Below are 20,698 nucleotides of genomic sequence, written 5' to 3'. Positions count from 1 at the left end.
CTCTCTCTAGAAATAAATAAATTAAATATTTAAAAATAAAGAAAATGAAGTGTATATTCTCTATAAGGTTTTGGTATGAAGGGCCTATTACTTGTAAATACCACTGATCTTTAAATCATGTTGTTTTTCATAACTCCTAGCACTTGTGCTTTGAATTATATTAAGGTCAACTGGCAAATTGCACATGTTATATTGTAAGTCACCAGAGAAAAAGCTTAATAAAGACATTTATAAAGAGAAGCCACATCTTAAATTCAACATGCAATTTAAAAAAGCAATCTTAATAATAATCAATACAGTGGAGTAATGGCTAATACAAGGTGTTGGCTTTTTTCTAATTGGTTCTGAGCATAACTCTCTCTTAACTCTCACAGCAAGTCTATGTGGGGCGCACTGGTACTAGCCTGATATTACAGAAGACAGCACAGACACACAGGGTGCGAGTAGGCACAGAAAGAGGAATTGCTGGGAGGCCGGATGGAAATGAGGGAGCTCAGTGTAGCGCCAACAATGTGCAAAAGAAGAAAGCTTTCAGAACCCATCACTACTGAACTGAGTTTAACTAAAGCCTGAGAGGTGAAGAAGAAATTCCACTGTACTGAACTGAGTAAGGTGACTGAGCATACAGCAAGCACAGAATAAAATCACACAAAGGACACAGTTAAGTTACAGCACATCCACGAATTAGCCCTGACTGTGTGAGGAAAGGTTAAAACTATTTTTTAAGATTCTGACATCCTTAATAATTGTCCAGAAAATAAAAACAATGATGTAGGAAAAATAATCCAGAAGAGTTAGCAATGGCTTTAATAAAATAAACCAAGAGAAATACAGTTTTGTTGTACATTTATGATCTCAAACTCTGAAATAAAAATGTATCATTTAAATAAAAAATACTTCATTTAAGTATCAGTAAAATGTTTCTAATCCCTGGCAGCACAGTCTCACGTTTGGTCTCATGTACATCTGTGCAAATCTCATTATCAAAAATTAGGAGAAAATTCATAACTCAGAACCCATTTTTTCTAACATAGACAGGGGAGTAAAAATTATATTGGGTGTCTAAAATGGTTGTTTTTGTTTCCCACTTAATAAAATTTCAGAATAAAAATGATCTTTAAATGTACAAAATAAACTCTCTTGATGAAAAATACATGGACCACACTGTAACAAAACTTACACAATAGTACAATATTATAAATCACACATTTTTATGGCCAGCATTCTAGAGTTTGGCTGCCTGGTTGGAATCATAGCTTTATTAGCCTTCTAGTTTAGTCCAAGTTCCCTTGAACACATTACTTGAATACTTTCCTCAATTTAAAAAAAAAAAGGGAAACCCAAGAGAATCTGCTTCATAAGACTGTTGTAAAAGTATAATAAAGAATACCTGCAATGTTCTGCCTGGTACATGGTAGGGACTCAACATGTTAGTTGTTATTTCCTTTATATGTCATTATATAAGCATTTACTATTTATGCATAAACTATACGAAAGAGAGAACTAGAAAATCAATTTTCTGAAGATTTCAAAATCCACTGGAAAAAAGTAATGTAGACCCGACCAGCCATTTTAGTGGTTACTTTTTAAAAGTTCTTCAACATTTGACCTGAAGATGGAAAGAGAAGTACCAGCCTAGTTGACGGCAATATTCATGCATACAGATGTGGATTTCCACAAAGGTAGCTGGGTATATTCTCATGAAAGACAAACTATGGACTTCTGGTCAAGATGGCAGCATAGGCAGACATGGCTCACACACACAACCTCTTCACACAACCACATCAAAATTACAGCTAAAATATAGAACAACCATCACTCATAACTGTCAGAAATCAAGTTCAATAGAAGTCTCACTACTATAGAATTAAAGAAATCACATCCATCCAGACTAGTAGGAGGGGTGCAAATGTGGAGAAGTCTGGTCCCTGACCCATATGCGGTGGATAAAAATTCAGGAGGGATATATATCTGGGGAGTGAGGAGTCCCAGCCCTACAGCAGACCCCCAAGAGCCCAGGGTTTCAGTGCCAGGAAGTTAAGTCCCCATAACTTCTGGCTGCAAAAACCAGCAGGGATTGAGGCACTGGGAGAAACTGCTGGAGCCCCAAGCAGTTCCTCTTAAAGAACCCACACGTGGACTCATCTACTCAGACTCCAGCACTGGGGTAGCAACTTGAAAGGCATCAGTGGTGGACACAGAGAAACTGAAGTGTCTGGCAGCAAGGTGAGCAGAGGCCATTGTCCCTTTTCTACACCCTGCCCTCACAGAGTCAGCAAGCTGGTGCCATGTCTGAGACTCCATCAACCTGGCTAACTATTTGACCTGCCTTGGTTAACCCCAGAGACTCTGCCCCACCCAACTTACAGGCCCACCCAAACTGCTCTTCCATATGAATGATCTTGGCTCATGCTTCACAACCTCCTAAATCCTATCAAACAAGCAACAGCTGGCCTCAGTGAGTCCCAGGCCTGGCACTAGCAGTAGCCAGACTAGATTCACAGCTTGGCTTATCCTGGGAATCTCCAAGCCCAGCACAAGTAACAGGCATCACAGATTGCTTTATAGCTCAGACAGGGTGGCCCCAGGCAAAACACAGGTGGGGGCCTTGGCCAGAGCCGCCTGGGAAACCCCAGGGCAAGTGCAACCAGTAGATGGCTATAGACTACATAGGAGTTAGCAACCAAGGCTCAACTACAAGAGGAAAGTGTACTCAGCACACATAAAGGGCGCATCCATCTTGTATGGTAGGGGAGGATTTGCCACTGGACCCTATAGGACACCTACTACATTAGGCCACACTACCAAGACAGGGAGTCAAAGCAGCTCTACCTAACACACAGAAACAAACACAGGGAGGCTGCCAAAATGAGGAGATAATGAAACTTGGCCCAAATGAAAGCACATATCAAGACTCCAGAAAAAGAGCTAAACAAAATGGAGATAAGCATTCTATCAGATGCAGAGTTCAAAACACTGGTTGTAAGAATGCTCAAGGAACTTAGTGAGGACCTCAGCAGCATAAAAAAGATCCAGGCAGAAACAAAGGATACACTAATTGAAATAAAGAACAATTTACAGGGAAACAACAGTAGAGTGGATGAAGTTGAGTATCAGATCAATGATTTTGAACATAAGGAAGTGAAAAATACCACGCAGAACAAGAAGAAAAAGGAATACCCCCCAAATGAGGATAGCATAAACAGCCTGTGGGACAACTTCAAGAGGCCCAACATGTACCTCATAGGAGTGCCAGATGGAGAAGAGAAAGAACAAGAAATTGGAAATCTAGTTGAAGAAATAATGAAACAAAACTTCCCTAATTTGGTGAAGGAAATAGACATACAAGCCCAGGAAGCACAGAGAGTCCAAAATAAGAAGGATGCAAAGAGGCCCATTCCAAGGCACATCATAATTAAAATGCCAAAGGTTAAAGATAAAGAGAGAATTTTAAAAGCAGCAAGAGAAAAGAAGTCAGTTACCTACAGGCAAGTTCCCATAAGACTGTCAGCTGATTTCTCAAAAGAAACTTTGCAGGCTAGAAGGGACTGGCAAGAAATATTTAAAGTCACAGAAGCAGAGACCTACAGCCAAAATTGCTGTACCCAGCGAAGTTATCATTTAGAATCTAAGGGCAGAGAAAGAACTTTCCAGACAAGAAAAAAATGAAAGGCATTCATCATCACTAAACCACTATTACATGAAATGTTAAAGACACTTATTTAAGGAAAAGATCAAAACTATGAACAATGAAATGGCAAAAAATACACATCTACTGACAACTGAATTTTAAAAGCGAATTAAGTAAACAAGAAGAACAGAGACAGAATCATGGATACAGAGAGCATTTTAATGGTTGCCAAATGGGAGGAGGGTGTGGAGGAACGGGTGAAGAGGTGAAGGGATTAAGAAGTACAAATAGGTAGTTACAGAATAGCCATGGGAATGTGAAGTACAACATAGGAAATGGGGTAGCCAAAAAACTAACTCATATGACGCATGGACATGAACAATGGTGGAGAGATTGCCTGAGGGGGAGGGGGTGCTCAGTGGCGGGGAGCAAAGGGGGAAAAATTGGGACAACTGTAATAGCATAATCAATAAAATGCAATTAAAAAAAGAAAGACACATGTTTAAGATAGTGTTATTTCTAATTTAGTATCCTTGGGGTTTTGCCAATGCAAAGAAACAAACCCAGGGAAACTGTAAAAAGCAGCAGCCCTTAGTTAAAACAACATCAACAGCAACAAAGAAACTGATCAGTAAATGACAGAGCATTGACCTGCAACTGGGACCGGTCACATCTGAGTGTCTACGCCACTCCTAGGGTGGTTAAAACAACAACGACAACAGCAAAAAACCTCACATCACGTACAGGTTTTTTCATAAGGGTTCATTAGGTGGCACTTGTTAAGGCCATAGTTATTAACAGAGCACATTTTAAAGGCTAATTAAAAATGAGAAATAATATTTCATTTAAATATCATTAGAGCATTTCTAATCTTCAAGAGTCCAGCTTCCTTTCCGTTTTCATCTCAATGTTTGAGATGGAAGCTGGGCCAGATGTTAGCATCTGTCAAATACCACTGTGGACGGACAAAATCAAGGCTGGCCATTAATGTGCTGTGGTCACACCCCATCATTCTTTCCACCCCATCTTACACCTCTAGTCCACCTTTCCTCCACTTAGCTTCAATGTTATGATGTCCAGTGCATGAAGTTTAGATTTCTAAGTCCTACCCCTTGAGCTCTTCAGAGACAAGACACCATGTACTCCTAGTGCAGTAATTAAATGCAACATTTGCCAATGTAGCACATGAAACCTTTACTCCTGAATCATGTCATCAAATACGTCTACCTATGTTTCTCACTTCCTTTTCATAAGCCATGTAGGAAATGTATGTAACTTAATTTAAAAAATGACTTTATATACATTTCCTGTGAGCTAGAAACATACAGAATGAGGAAAGCACTTACTTTTGATCAATATAGAGAGGGTCAAAGAATTCCGTTGTGATTTTGTTTGCATACAGGGAACAACCGGTCATTGAGCACAGCCCTAAAAAAAATACCAGACGGAAAGCACTGTGGTTGGTTAGTGTTATTTCATTAACAAGGTGAAAGTACCTTGTTTGGAAGAAAGCTACTATTTACCTGACAGTACGAACACAATCCCAGCCAAACATGCAATTTTCGCCTTGGCTTTCTCTGAGCCCCCGACTTTGGTGCACTTCATTCCAAACAGGGCACTTACGGAACCAAAGAAGCCCAGGCTGACAGCGGCGATCATAAGTCCTCGACATGCCTGGATGTAACCTGCAATTAGAACAGGTCATTTACATGAATGTAAAACTAGCGGCTGTCTGGGGAGAAACCCTCTTTTTACCCTGTCCTTCTGAGTGATTGTTCTGTTTTCCAAAAAATAAAAATAAATGACCATGACTGTTACGACAGGCAGTAAGACAAGCAAGGAAGGAAAGCAAGTTAGTCTATAGGGAATGCCTATTCTACATCACACGCTTTTAAGTTTGGCTTGTGCACGACCCCCAGATCAGCTCTGGGTGTCATTGCTCACATGTGATTTGGAAACTGAGGCCTGCAAAGTTCATATGCTGTGCCCGAGATGAGGCAGAAATGGATTCCATACAGATATGACTACAAAATCCATGCCACACTGGCTTTCACTGTGAGAAACACCAGCTGCCACTATCTCAACCTTCTTACTCCTTTGTACACTGGAACTTTTAAATGAATGTTTCAGTGGTTTCAGCATTATACAATTTATAAATTGGGCAGCAAGACCTCCCAAAGGGTAATATCTTCCAATATTAGTGGCAGTTTATAAATGAGACCAACTAAAATATCATCATGGACCATGAGGAGTCTAAATGAGGAAGTACTCTAATGATATATTATTTTCAGGGCACGTATAATAAAATTTGGCTTAAAAAAAGCATTGGCTATTTACTATAAGAATAGTTTAAAATCATTAAATTAACTGATTACACATAAATGGATGCCTTTAAAGTAACCGTAAATGCTTGTTCTGTTGGCTCATTTGATCGTTTTTCCTACACCAATCATCTCCTTTGTCACATGTTTGTATTTGCACAGCGAGGGTTACGGTAACCTGCAAATCTGGCTGTCATCCAGACACTAATGAGCTTTAAATTAATAAGACTTAAACTAATAAACTTTCCACATGCAGACACTTTCACTTCAGCCTGAAACAATGCCCTGTGTCACTCCGAAGTAGTGACAGCCCAGACTGGATGTAAGTATATAACTGTTCAGCACATGAACACACATATACACCAGGTTTACACTTAGAAATGAACTTGTTAATCTGAAAAAAACTTGTTAATGCCACAATACCAAGAGTCACTTATTATTAGTCCTCAGGCAAAAGCTACAACAAACAAGAATTCTGAGACCACAATAATTCTAAATTGGGAAAATAATGTTGGCCGGTGGCCTCCAGTCCATGTTTCTTTGGGGAAGAACAAACTTTTAAGTTTTAATCCTATTCTTAGGATCTATTTTTAAAGAAGATGCTCTACTTAATGGGACATATCTAGGCCCCCATAAATTCAGGCCGCAATGACAATAATCTGCTTCCCAGCACGGGTGACCTGCAAACAGGAAACAATTTTGCTGACCGTGGGACAATTGGAAAGAGCAACAGAAACTTATTTTTAGCAAAACAGGGAAAGGGAGGCTTAGTTTGGTAGCCACAACCATGCTACAGGGCTCAGTGCGGCCCGATGCCGGCCCAGCTCTACTTTAAAACTTCAACCCTCAAGTCCTTCCTGCAGAGCCCAGGCAGCAGGTGGAAACACAGAGAGAGCAGGCTTGTTGGTTCCTCGAGAGATAAAAGAGGGTCCGCCAGAGTCACGACTGCCTCATTGAGCACCGGAGCTGCTGGGACAGTGTGTGGGTTCGTTACGTTTTGCGCTTTATTTTAATGTCTGGCCTTGAGGTCTTTTAGCTGACTCTGCAGTCGCTGAGCAGACAGAACAGTGTGCGCATGTGTGACGAAGCCACTATACTACAGGTGGGAAAAAAAGCTAGTTTAGAAAACTTTATCATGCACCTAACTTTGCATTGACTTTGATCACCTTATAGGCTTTATGAACAGAAAATGCAGAAGCCTGGGAAAAGATAAAGTCCTGTAGACCAACTATATACACCTCAAAATGCATTTTCCCAGATGGTGAACAGTGGTTAGAACCCCAGGTTGATGAATTCAATCCTTCATGGGACTGGGAAAGTAACCGCAGTCTTTAAATTTTATTTAACCACTCCTCTCAACCTTTTTTCTGAGTTCCTCACTCAGTCCTCGCACCTCGGCCCTGGTAACTACAGCAGGATGGGTCTCTTGGCCCGAGTCTGAGACGAGAGCAGGGTTCTGCTGTGGTCAGTTTCTTCCTCAGTACCACTCAGAACCTTGATTTGAGGGCCAGGTACCTTTCTCTGGCGTGAAAACAGTACCAATGAATGAATGGCTAATTTGTCGCAGGCACAGAAGAAGGCTCTTCACCAGCACAGCCATTGGCTAGATTCTCTGAAACAGGGAGCAAAGACCAGGGGTTGGTCAGAGCTCCCAAGGACAAGCTCCCCTGCCAGCCACACCTTAATCCAGCTGTTGGTGAGACTGAGGTTTGTAAATTAGGGATTCCCAGTCCTTAAGACACCCACAGACTCGGGCCTTAGGTGACTTCCAACAAACTCTGAGGCCTTTTGCAAGGCAGACTTCTGCAACCTTGCTTGTGAACAGTCCTGGGGGCAAAACTTATAAGCAAAACCATCAAGAGAGGTGGTGGTAAAAACTAGTCAAGGAGGCCATTATTTTTGACAGGTCTAATTTACTGACACCGTTAATAGCTAATTAACACATTAAAGTGCTGAGGCATGAACGTAGTTACTTGGAAGGTCTCTGAAGTATAATTTATAGTTACCATTCTCCTGGAAGAAATGGCAAACATTCCCATTAACAAAAATAGATGGCACCTGCTAAAAAACAGCCCGGGTGAAACTTAGTCTCAGGTGAAGTTCAAGTGGTGCTTTGAAAGGTGCGTGGCTTAGCAATAAACAAGTCGCTAGCTCGTTCAACTGTGAAATTTTCAGTGAGTAAAATGCAGTGACTTTGATGAATTCCGTTGGAGGAAACCTTCAAGGTGTCCCCTAGAAGTTGTTTTCCAAATGATGGGTACCTTATTTTCTGTTTCAAACTAGTAAAAATGAAAGTAGCCACTTGGTGGAGACAATTTCCTAGTAGCATGTGTGCTAGTATTGAAGGGAGAAAAAGGAACATGCTCTCCTTATGCTGGCAGCTTTGTGTACTTTTTGCAAATGCACTGAAAGATCAATATGGGGGGAGGCGTGAACTTCAAATTTCAGCTGTGGGTCTTCTATTCACCCACTGTGTGCCCTTGATCACGTCAACTAATCTCTCTGAGCCTCTGATTTCTCATCTGTAAAACAGGGCTAGCAGCTTTTCCTTCTCAGGATGAATCAAATGAACAAAGTCGTCTAGTGAGAGGTAAGAAACTCATGGAAGCTTCCCCTCTGTACTACTAAGATTTACTGTAAACAGAAATTACAGTTGTGGTCCGAATACGGCATAACGTTAACTCTAGACACTTCGCTTTTCTCAGCCTCACTTTCCTTATAGGGAAAACTAGGGTGACCATGGTACCCCTTGATGATGGAGAATCACAGCTTTGACCTCACACAGGAAATTCGGAATAATGCCCCCATCGTCTGCTTCCAGGTGGTTTGCTTTACTATTGGAGACTAGACAAGAGACTCACGAGTTTTCTCTCTCCCTTCTTGGCTTTTCTTCTCTGTCTAGACCCTGTGCCTGGTTTAAGGAGAGGGTTTCACTGCTCAGGTCGGGGGCCACCATGGCCCGTGGTAATGCAGCCTCCTCCCATCACTTTCAAGGCAAGGTCAGGAAGTACAAGTGCCATGCAAGTGCCACAGCGGGACCTGCCTTGGGAGCAGCATCCAACAGATCCCGCTGCCCTGGGGACACTAGGCAGGGAGTGGACAAGTGGAGGTGGGTCCAATGTGAGACGTTCTACTGCAGATGAGGGGATAAACTCCTCTTTAATGAAAATGTAGATTTGCCCCTGAATCCCCTTAATGTTTGTTGTCCTGGGAGATACAGAAAAGTAAACCTGTTGCTTTGGGAGAGGTAAGGCCTTCCTGAGCCACCAAAGGCAGAACAAACAGGAAGAGGTCAATAAATCCGGTTCTAGTACACAATGCAGAGTTTTATACGGGAAAAGTCCTCATAAACTTCAAGGACGGACCATGGGCTGAGACAGCAACATATATAATAAAGTGAAGATTAACATCCAAATTAAAAAAAGGCTTTTAAACCAAGAGGAAATGACAGAATCGTGGGCATAAGATTGGACAAGCAACACAGAAGAAAAAAAGATCACTACATGATAAGAAGGTCCAAATCAGTGGTAACCAGGAAAATGCCGATAAAAATGATCATATGTCACCCACAGTACTAGTGGTGAGAATGTGGAGAAATAGGTATTTATTCTCAGACACTGTTGGTAGAGTGTAATCGGCAATATAAACTGAATATTAAAATGAATATTCTATTTCCCTGACAATACAATTTCCCAGTATCCACTCTATAACAATACATACACACACCAAGAGGCAAATACTGATTTTCAGCAAACCACTAACAAGAGTGAAAAGCTGGGAAGGGTCCAATATCCAAGAATGAATAAATGGTTCAATAAACCAGTTTGTCCACACTAATGAATTCTGCGCAGCCATTACTTCCGTATGTTCCAACTGGGAAAGATACTCTATTGATTTTAAAATACTATGAAAAAGTAGGTAGGGTGATGTCAGTGGCGTTTTTAAAAGTCATTTTCTAGGCATCCGAGCATACTTGGAAGGTTATCTTGCAAGCTGGGTTGTATATTCATGATCCTCCTCCTCTATTTGCTCCACTTTCAACCCCCTCTAGAGTGTAACAATTCGGGGCAATGCCCTTCTCCCTCGGACCGCAAGTCTCCACACCATGTCTTCCCTCACCTCAGATGCGTAAGGTAGAAAACCTCACCACTCTGCCCGTAATAATACCCTGGGAGCTTGTCCTTATCTCTCTTCTCTCTTGCTGGCAGCATACCTACCTGGCACACTATCTTAGGTAACAACACAGTTACAACAGAGGAATGTGCTTAAAACACTAACTGTAGATGCCCTATTGCTGCACGTAAACCACAGACACACAGAAACAAGAACCTGCCTATTGACAGCATCTACTTGGACGCGGGCCCTGCAGAGCACGGGAAATTCAACAGTCGTTCCCGGGGATCCACGGTGTCCCAGCTGCTCACTTCACACCCTGGCCTCAGACCCGGGTGTCACCCATCTAGAACTAGACACGTATGTCCTCATCCACAGGTCCCATCAAATACCGCGTTGAGCAACAGTTTGCTTTTCGTGGTGAGCACCATCTTAGGGGAATTAAATCTTGTCTTTTATTTGCTCAGCTATGCAAATAAAAACTTCAGGCAATAAAAGAAAAAGAAAACACCTCAAATCTGGGAATAGTGTAAATGACTCTCCTGGAGTTTCTGCCTCGATCTATCCAAGCTCAGCGCTGCAAAATTACAGAAGAGCCCAGACCTCGAGGAGTCATCGGGACCACGCTGACATCTACTGTTCTCTTGAAACTCAGAGACTGTTTCCTCTGTGGACATCTGTCTGCCTGCTGTTATAACACAATGCAAAATAAAGCCTAATTAACAGAAAGCAGTGCCGAAAAACAGTCTACAAAACCACAGCACATGGGAGACGCGAAGAGGCACGTACAGAGAACGTCTCAGCCTCTCGCGCAAGAACCTCTACCCGCACCAGCACACACAAGGACTGTTTATTTTCCTACAATTCGGAGGAAGCGCAGGCTGACACGGCTGTAGAATTTTAGGTGGTTGGGGGGCCGGGGGTTGGGGGGACACCCCCTGTAATATGATTCCTTTTTTCCGGCCCACTTTTAAAAGAATTGATGAGAAATATAAGGGGGCTCTCGGCAAGCCCATTTCACTGTGAAAAGTGACAAGTCAATGACACCATTTTAATCAGAATCCAGCTCTTCTGGGAAGTAGATGGAGAAGACAAGCCCCCGCTGCTGCGTGACTCCGTGTCCTGCCCATCCTCAAGAGATGGGGGAGCCACAACCGTGTCCTCGACTCTCAGGACGGCAAAGCTGCTTGCCTCCACCCCTGACACCCAAAAGCCTCCCACCCCATCCAGGCCTGTTTGTGCGCCCGCCCCCCGCCCCCACCCCGGGATCCTGGGCTCCCACAGGTGCCCACGCAGGACAGACGTCCAGGAACTGCAGGAGACGGATCGGGGCCTCTCGCCAGCTCCCTCGGATCTAGGGGGAAAGCGGACCCAACCTCAGAGGAGGGTGGCCTGGGGGTCCCACCCCGGGGTCATGAAGCCTAGCGGGTGCCCCTGCCAGCTGGCCTGACAGGAGTGAGTGCTGGGGGCGGGGGTCGAGGGGATGCAGACCGTCCAGCGCCAGCATGGAAGGGAAGTCCTTGCAGTTGGAGACGCCCGTGGAGTCGGTAACGCACGTCTTCCACAGGTTGGCCCAAAAGGTGGCGGTGGTGATGACCGTGCCATCGTTGGTGGACACCTTCCAGTAGTCGGTGGGCACGGTGGAGGACACCAGTAACCAGCCCGAGATAGAGACCACGAAAGCGATGATCTCCAAGGCCGTGTTTGCCATGCCGCCCGCTGCAGCAGCCGCGCTGGCGCTGGCGCTCACGCTCCCACTCTGCGCCGGACCCCAAGCGCTGGGACCCGCGGCTCCGCCTCCGTCCCCCGCCGCCACCCCGGCCCCGCCCCGCCGCGCCTGGGATCTTGCGCTACGGGGAGTGCGCCCCAGTGCAGACGCGCCTCCCGAGGCACAGAGGGCTTCGCCTGCGCTTTTAGGGTCGCTGCCTAGGCTTTCTCCAGCCAGGTATCATGTTGCTCGAGGTCCGGACAAAACGCAGGTCTGCACTCCCTCTCCGCGCCCCGCCCCCACATCTCTGGGGCTCAGGGGACACGGAGAAGGGCTCTGCTCTTGGACAGACTGGCAGCCAGAGATGGACAACCTGTGGCGTCCCGCCTGCCTACTCCCCTGCCCAAGACCATGGTAAATAGCTTGGCTTCCAGAGTAGAGCTGGAAAAGCCTTTCGTGTGCCCTGAAAGCGCACAGCCTGGTACTGCAGCCTTGAGCTTGTGGGGCTTGAAAGGTTTTCGTGTCTAGAAATAGGCCTTGCTTTGGAATTCTTCCATTCTTTGTGGCCCAGTGGTATACGGAAAGACACTGCTTGGCACAGACCTAAAGTCAAGATTGTTCTATATGGAGACCACAGGCCCCATTGGAGACTTCATTGCCATCTGGAGCCTGAATGCTCCAGCCCCGATGCCGGCCTGCTGAGGCCGATGCACTGCACATGGAATCTGTGTTTAATGCCTTGTCCCTGGGGGGCCTTTCCAGCTCCCAGGTCTGTGAGTCTATTCAGTGAATTGATGGATCTATCACAATGGAAACTGCTCTGTATCTTGTTTTTTTCACCTCCACCTTTCACACCTGATTGAAGAGTTAAATTCATTCCATCACTGTCTCAAGGTTATACATAAAGATCAGGGGGGACTTTCATCTCTCTGATGTGTGACCTCAGGGCACCAATGAGAGAACAAAGACCCTGGCTTGACTACGAGGTTATTATTTTATCTGTTTAAAGTTCTGGCAGTCCTTGGTATGAGCTTTCGGGATTCTCTTCTTGCCAAAAGTAGTCAAGCTCTACGCTCTGTAAATCAGTCTGCTGCAGAGAAGCTACTTGCTAACCCTCCGTTCCACAATGTTTCTGCAGGAACACTTTGGTTCTTTGTGGTGACTTTCTCAATTCCCCTTTGTTACTTTTTTTCTTTAACCAAATGGATACCAATGAAATTTGAGATGATGAGATACTTACAGAGGAGAGAGGAGGTTGACTACAGAAGTGCGAAAACTTAGATTTGAAGGTTCCCCGGAAGACTGGACAGGCTCATACAAACACAATGACCTCTTCTATTTCTAGGGGTAATGTCCAGTTCCTGCTCTAGCCGTCAGAGCCCTGGGTTCAGCACACATGGCAAAGCATGTGTGATGGTTTGGTTTGGTGTTGACGGCCTTTTAGAACATTTTTTCTTTATACTGAACCCAAACCTGTCTCTCCTTAACTTCCACCCAAGTGCCGTACTCTTGCACTGAGACAACAGAGGGTAAGTCCTACACCTTGGCTGGGCAGCAGCCCTTGGGAGAAGTGTGGGTGGGTGCTTGCCTTGTGTACGTGGGAATAAGGGCGAGGGCGGTTTGCTGGTGGGGGGAGAGAAACGTGGTTACACTACTGTGCCGCTTCCGGTCCCATGCTGGGTTCACCAGTGGGTCAAACTTGCAAACAGTTTGCGAAGCACCTATCTAACCTCATCTTTACCTTCCCCTGCTGTTCAAAACAGTCACTGTGAGTGTGGACTACAAAGTATCCTCTGCTCGTTCGTATGATTTGCCTTTTTAAAGTGCTTTCATCATCCGGTTTCTTTTCCACAATTATCTCTATGCCGTATTTCTTTCTGAACGATCCACCTGTTTTTCTGATGCATTTTCTTATGCAGAACGCACAAAGTGTCATGAACTGCAACATTCCCCGTGGAGTTTCCAAAATTTAAAACTTCACAAATTATGCTTTTGTTCTTTATTTCCTGGCCTTGTTTGATAGTCTCTTTGTTTGCTTGTGTTTTCCTTTAGGTGCTCCCTGAAACTGTTGATTCTTTTGTTCCTTTAAAAGATAAAACACAGCCTTGGCTGGTGCGGCTCAGTGGGTTGAGTGTGGGCCTGAAAACCAAAGGGTTGCCTGTTTGATTCCCAGTCAGGGCACATGCCTGGGTTGCAGGCCAGGTCCCCAGTAGGGGGAGCTCAAGAGGCAACCACACATTGCTGTTTCCCTCTCTTTCTCCGTTCATTCCTGTCTCTCTAAAAATAAATAAATAAAATCTTTTTAAAAACCAACAAATTTATAGGAAAAAAAGGTAAAACACTGACTTACTCTTGACACATAAAAGGTGTAGTGTTTTGACTCTGAAGACACATTTGTTCCTAATTTATTGACAGATAGGCTATTAATTCCATTGTTCAGAACCAAAGTCACATTGGTTGTTAAAAGAATGAATGTGAAGAATGGTTTGGTGTTTTGGATCAGTTCCCAAAAGTTATTGAACAGAAAATGTAGCTCTATCTATTGTATTAAAAAAATCCATAAGCCCAACTTACCATTGCAATGTAGCTTGCAGAGGAAACAAATACTAAGTAGGATCTCCAAGACAGAACAACCCCTCCACTCCCACCTCCCTACTCTCTGCTATGTCGCTGCCACCCAATCAAACACTTTAAGCCAGAATCTCTGGGGGTGGCTCTACTAGCGACCTTTCCAAAGCTTCTAATTTACAGCCAGGTTAGGAACCATGGCCCTGATTGTTGGAGAGAGACGTTTATGTGTATAATCTGTTAATTTAGTGAAGTAGATTGTGTGTCTTATAGAGAGAAAGAATATTGATCTCGTAGCTGAAAACTTTGAAAAACAAGCTATTCCTTTGCTGTAGAAATGGTAACACACAGTTTCAACTTAAAAGGAGTTAAAAATATCACAAGCGGCCCATAAATTAGGGCAATGGTTGGCAGTACTATCAGTTCCTTTGCCAGCTCAAACAGACCAGGGTCGTCATGCCTGTGGACTTGATTAATTTTCTACTCTTACCCTTTGTTCCTTCCATGAGGCTGGGCAACCCTAAAGGCTCTCTCTTCCCTGGCGTGTACTGAATATTTACTATAAAGAATTGTTATTTTAGACTTGACAAGTGCCTGACCAAAGGATAAAAATTATTAACTTTCCTTAATACCTAAAGAACGTCATGTTAATGAATCAACCATTTATTTTAGAATGTCTTCTATCTTCAGCTCTTCAAAACCAGTTCAGTCGGAAGAAACCTAAAGTCAGTACAGACTGCCACATAATTTAACAAAAGAATGTCCAGAAAATGAAATGGACCAAATAAAGATTTTTTTAAAGTCATGAATAAATGGCCCATTTCACTTTAAGAGTATAGAGTCCCCAATAACCTTAGCAGTTAATCTGCAAACCGATTTACAGAGTACCTTTCAGTCAATAAATGCTTCCTTATTTTCTTTAGGAGTCAGTTCACTGAAATTTTCATTTAACTCTTCATAGCAAACTATTCTTAATTTAAATATAAAACTGACTGTAGCTAGACAGTCACTTCTCCAAATTAGTCAAAATAACACCTGAATTAACAATAATTTGCTCTTTATAAAAATAACTGTATATTATTTTTATATAGGAAAATTTTCCTATATAGGTAAACTACTAATTTACTGATAAACTGATAATTTTGACATGAATACATTTAAGGCTCTGAAGTAAATGCCCAGCCTTTCCTTGAGACCCAAGCCACTGAGCTTGGCATGGGGAGTTATTTATTTGGCATTATTATGTTTATTAAAGAAACATAGAGGAATCCCCCCACCCCGTTGTTCAATAGGACAGAAACCAGTTTTGCCAACTGAGCCGGAGATTTGCATGAATTCTTTCCTTGAGATTCAACTCACCTGCCAAGCAACACAGGTGTGCCTTTCAACAGCTCAAGGATTGTCTAAGCATCAAATTTGGTTTCAGTATACATTAGTTCCTTCCTAGATGCCAGGGAGGTGGCGTGTGCGTCTGTCTAATCGGGCGGGAAGACACTGAGTCCTAATGAATGCGGCATTAACTAAAAGAACACCCGCCCAGGAGCCAATGTGGTCACCTGTTGTTAAAGAAGGCTTTCACACTGCTGATACTAAGAATGTAAAAAGCATGTCTCTGTTCTTTTTCCTTCCATTTTCCCTAACACTCTTAGTTTATCTAAATACTCTACACTAATCCCGTGATATTTGTAATCTCCTTAGCATGAAAGGCACAGAGTGATAGGAGTGGATCTGAGAATGAACACCATACTTATTGCATCACCAATCATGTATATGTCTATGTATATACACACACACACATATATACATATGTCTGTATGGGTATTCTTTGCAAACTAGAAGAAAACAAACAGTGCCATGCATTTTGTGGATTTGTTTTTATGCATTCATTTAAAACACACTCATTCTCACTTCTGAAGTATCTTAAGACCACCTGAGCAGGCAAGATTTGGGCTCCAGCAGCTCAGAGCTGTCTTGCTGAATGCCCTTCCAGCCTGGAATTACTCTCACTCTGGGAAGCTGGAACCTGCCGGGACTTGTAGGTGGGTTTTTGTATTTTCCTGAACAAAAAGCATCTTATGAATATTAATTCAACCTACTCACCCAGGTTGGGGAACATGTAAATGTATGTTTTGGGCAAGTTGTTTTATTTACCTGAGTTGCGGCTTCTTCATTTGTAAGATGAAGGAGTTATTTTGGATGTTCTTCAAGAACACTTCGAACTCCACAAGTCTCTGAGTCTATGGTTCCTAATGAGCTTGACCAATCATGGGCCAAAATCAACAAGGAGAGGAGAAGCATTTTCCTTCTGGTGTTCTGGCTGCTTTCTTCCCTACCCACTTCCTGACATTACTTACTTAGCTATAGTTAAAGGGGGTGCGTGATGGGGGAGGGAAGTACATAAGGATAATGTCTTTAAAATCTCGATTAGTAGTGTTATTATCAATTCTTATTTTGATCAGAAATGTTATACAGCTCAGTAGTTCAATTCACTTGGTGGTGACGTGGACGACAGAAGGAAGGTGAGGGAATGGATAAGACAATTAAAACTGTATGGCCTTAGGCAGGTCACTAGTTGGTCAACATATGTTCTTCAGCTGTAAAACAGGAAAAAATAATAGCATCTTTCAAGGTTTTTGTGCAAGATGAGAGACGGTGTATACAAAGGACCTGGAACCGGGTATATACTCAATTTTAAAAATGGGTATTGTTCAGTTCACTCATGCTCCTTCATTTCCCTGCCTCTCTTTCAAGTGATAAAATCACATTTTCCATAAAAGTGGTATTCATCAGAGGTGGACTGACATGCAGCAGGTGAAAAAGAATGGATTCCACTGCAAATCTCAAAGTGAAAAAGGAGAAAGTATTTGTAGGCTGCCAGCAATGAAGGGTCAGGTGCTGAGGGCAGAGGGTGAGAAACAAGAAGTAGGAGTGAGAGATCAGTCCCGGGGAAAGAAAGTGTGTGTGCGTGTGTGCATGTGTGTGTATATGTGTGCGTGTGTGAGTGAAGGAGGGTGTCCAAAGGGGAGCGTGGCAAAAGTGAAAAATAGAGCTAGACTGCAGTTAAGTAAAAGGGGGTGGACAAGTACAAAACAGAATAAGGGTAACAGAAATGCAAGCAGAAAGAAGGGATTTTTATCAAAAGAGAAAGGAGAGGGTGCAGGGACCAACTAAGCAGTGGAGGGCGGAGTAAGGTAGAGCTGAGGGAAGGAGTCGCATGGGCCCCGAGGAAAAGCAGGACTGTTTTCCCAGCCCTCCCCTTTCTGCATCGTTGTGGGCAAAGGGTGGGAAGGAGCTCCCTCTAGCACCTGTTATAGATGAAGAGCCACTGCCCGCTCCGTGGTCCTCAGAATAGAGCTAGTGAGAGGCTTACTTATTTATAAGTACTCAGGAGTCCTGTGTTTACCATTTGGCTCGCTTCATGGGAAAAATTATTGGAAATTTCAGATGAACTCTTCAGGGGTCAAAAATGCAAATTCTTACAAAAACCTATCTATAAGCAAATGATTCTGCATTTTCCCTGAAATGTAGACTTGCTTCCATTTTTATGTAATATAAATGTATATGGCTAACAGTTGCTATTCTAAGTACGTATCTCACTTAATGATAACCTTACAGAGTAGATGGTATGTTCATTCCCATTGCACGATCCTCACCTGCACAACCAGACCACAGGGAAGGAAAAAAACCTGCTCTGGAAGGTGGTGGGGGCGGGGTGTCAGCTTAGACAGTTTAGTTCCAGAGTGTCCACTGCTTTGCAGTAAATTGTTTCCCACCAAGATGACTTTGTCATTGTACAGAGTATTCAGCTAGTATCCACTGAGCATATGAACAAACATATACAAAACACAAGTTAAAGCAACTCCAGCAAATTGGTATTTTTCTTTATAATGCAGGAGGGTGGCTTTTATAATCAGATTTGACATTGGTACCTAATTTCCTCATTTGATTTCATTGTTTCACTAGATCTTCTAATAGGTGGATTGAAGTTCATTATCCTGCTGTTTAACAATGACTCAGCTTGTCCTGGGCAAGGCTGATTTATTTTGTCACTGTATTTATCTAGATCATTCATCTTAAAATGTGTGTGTATATAGATATATGTATGTATAGATATATACACACATAGACACACACATTATACACAGTTCATTACAGTACTTAGTTAACCCTGTCTTTTTTCATGCCTCATCTCCAGAATCTCCTCATCACCAAATATTATGTATTAATTGCTCAGTGTGCCAGAAATGCAAGTTTTCCTGCCCACTGATTTTTGCCTCCTTTTCTTGTACCACAGCTCTAAAAGCAACCAGCTGTCGTGGAACTTGCTGGGGTGACTTCAAGGAAATGACTGAGAAAACAGAGGTGATCAGCGGCCATTGACCGTCACTGAGACCGGGGAAGAGTGACTGGTTACTATGGGAATCATGGTCTGAAGAAACTACAGCCAGGCAGCTGTTTTGATTTCTGGGGACTCAGAGAGATTGGGGAAGCCAAGGGAATTTATTGCCATGATTTGCTCAAAAAGCCCATTTAGTTCACCCACTTTTTCCTCCCATTTCGAGAACAGCATTATGCATTCACTGAAATGGTGCAAAACGCATTTACTGGGGGCCTGTTATGCTGCGGGCCTGCTTCTGCAGGTCATAGACACGGTAAACAACGCAGACAAAATCTCTGCCCTGACACTGCTCACATTCTACTGGAGGAGACGAGAACAGGGTGGGAAAGGCGTTTAGTGTATCAGCTGGCACACACTAAGGAGAAATGGGTAAGCCCATGAGGAAGGGGATGTTACAGGAAGTGTGGGGGAATAAACTTGAGTTGGATCACTAGACGAGCCTTCCCTCTGGGTAAAGACCTGAACAAATGGGCGAGTGAGCCACGTGGACAGTTTCTGGCAGAGCAGTCCCGAATGGGGGAGTGTTCCCGACTTTGTCTGTACCGCAGTGGAGAAGCCAGTGTGACATTAGCAGAAGGAGTGAGGGGAAGGGCAGTGGGAGGTGAAGGTAGAGTGGTCATCGGGTCCCTGTCTGTGTGTGTCTGGTATGTTTCCATGAATGTGTGTGTCTGGGGGATCTTCCTCTGCCTGTGTGTCTTGGTGTGTGTCCCTGTATTTATGTGACTGTGTATATATCTGAGTGTGTATCTGAGTATGTGCATTCATGTATCTATGTGTCTCTGCCTGTGTGTCTATGTGTTGGTGCATGTATCTGTGTGTCTGAGTATGTGCCCATACTAAAGTCTGTGTGCCCATACACTTGAGAAATCACGTGTGTTTATGAATGAGTATGTGGGGGGCTGGTATATGTAAGTGTGGGTAGCTCATGGAGGGCTCTGCATGTCCTGGGACAATCTTGGCTTTTACTCTGAGTGCAGTTTTGGCAGTTTTGGGGAAGAGAAGCAACATCCGACTGAGGTTTCAGGAGCACTCTGAGAATAGCTTGAAGGGAGTCAGTATGGATGCAAGGACACCATTGAGAGGCTAGTACAATAATCCATCTGAGTAATGATGGTGTTTTTGGTCGGGCTGGTGGAAGTGGGGTGGTAAGAAATGGTCACATCTTGCACTTTGAATCTATTGTGAGGATAGAGCTGACAAGATTTGCTGATGCCTGGTTTCGATGTAGGACTGAAAGGGAGAAGTCAAGGAGGAAAGGAAGTTTTGGCCTCAGCCACTGGAAGACTGGAGTTGTTGGTTTCCCGAGATGAGGAAAGGTCTAGGGGTGACTATGAAGTTTGGTTTTAGACATGTTGAGTTTGGGGTGACCAGCTGACATCCAAACAGGGAGTCAAGTCTACAAGTCTACAAGAGTTCAGGGCAGATGTCAAGCTTAAGATGTACACTTTGGAGTCACCTGTGAGTTGACCTTGTTTAAACCATAAAACCAGCCAGATCGTCTTGGGCTTAGTATAGATAAAAAAGAGACTGTCTAGAAGACAAGGAGGAGCTGACAAAAAAGACTGAGCACATCCAGTCATGCAGGTCAAAGAAAGACCAGGAGAGAATTCTGGAAGCCAGGTGAGGAGTCTTAGTTTAAGGAGGGAGACGTGGGGGGAGTAACAGTGTCACGTGCTGCCGAAGAGACAAGCGGAATGAAGACTGAAGAAAGATGACCACGGAGGTTCTAGAGATCCTTGCCGGGAGCTGTCCTGCGGCCAGGTTGGGGCAGACACTGGGGGGAGGAGACAGGAAGAATAAACAGTGCTTTGAAGACGGGAGAGGCAGCCTGTGGCGGCTGGAGGGAAGGTGGGATCCTGAAGGGCTTTTCTTTTAAAAATGTTTATCTTTTAAGATGAGAGACATAATCACATTTTAGGGCCTCCTGCCGGCCTGTTGGGGGCTTTTATGTCAACTCT

The 20,698-nt window shown here is 43.6% G+C and overlaps 1 protein-coding gene across 2 annotated transcripts in view; it reads right to left on the bottom strand.

Annotated features, from left to right (window-relative positions):
* CLDN10 (claudin 10) overlaps positions 1-20,698 on the bottom strand; it is an 80,355-nt gene that overhangs the window by 14,028 nt on the left and 45,629 nt on the right. Inside the window, exons 1-3 of one of the 2 annotated variants that reach the window (XM_037132501.2) lie at positions 11,557-11,845; positions 5,155-5,316; positions 4,978-5,059 (exon numbers count right to left, since the gene is read on the bottom strand). In XM_037132501.2, the coding sequence (XP_036988396.2) occupies positions 4,978-5,059; positions 5,155-5,316; positions 11,557-11,776 (464 nt within the window). In that variant the 5' untranslated portion in view covers positions 11,777-11,845. Of the gene's footprint in view, positions 1-4,977; positions 5,060-5,154; positions 5,317-11,556; positions 11,846-20,698 lie in introns of those variants that run through there. The other variant, XM_037132499.2, reaches the window with a different exon arrangement.

This window comes from Artibeus jamaicensis, unplaced genomic scaffold (genome assembly GCF_021234435.1).
Source record: "Artibeus jamaicensis isolate MK-2021 breed Jamaican fruit bat unplaced genomic scaffold, CSHL_Jam_final contig_415, whole genome shotgun sequence".
NCBI lineage: Eukaryota > Metazoa > Chordata > Mammalia > Chiroptera > Phyllostomidae > Artibeus > Artibeus jamaicensis.
The sequence above is the reverse complement of the archived record's forward strand: the minus strand, read 5'-3'. Positions and strand labels throughout refer to the sequence as shown.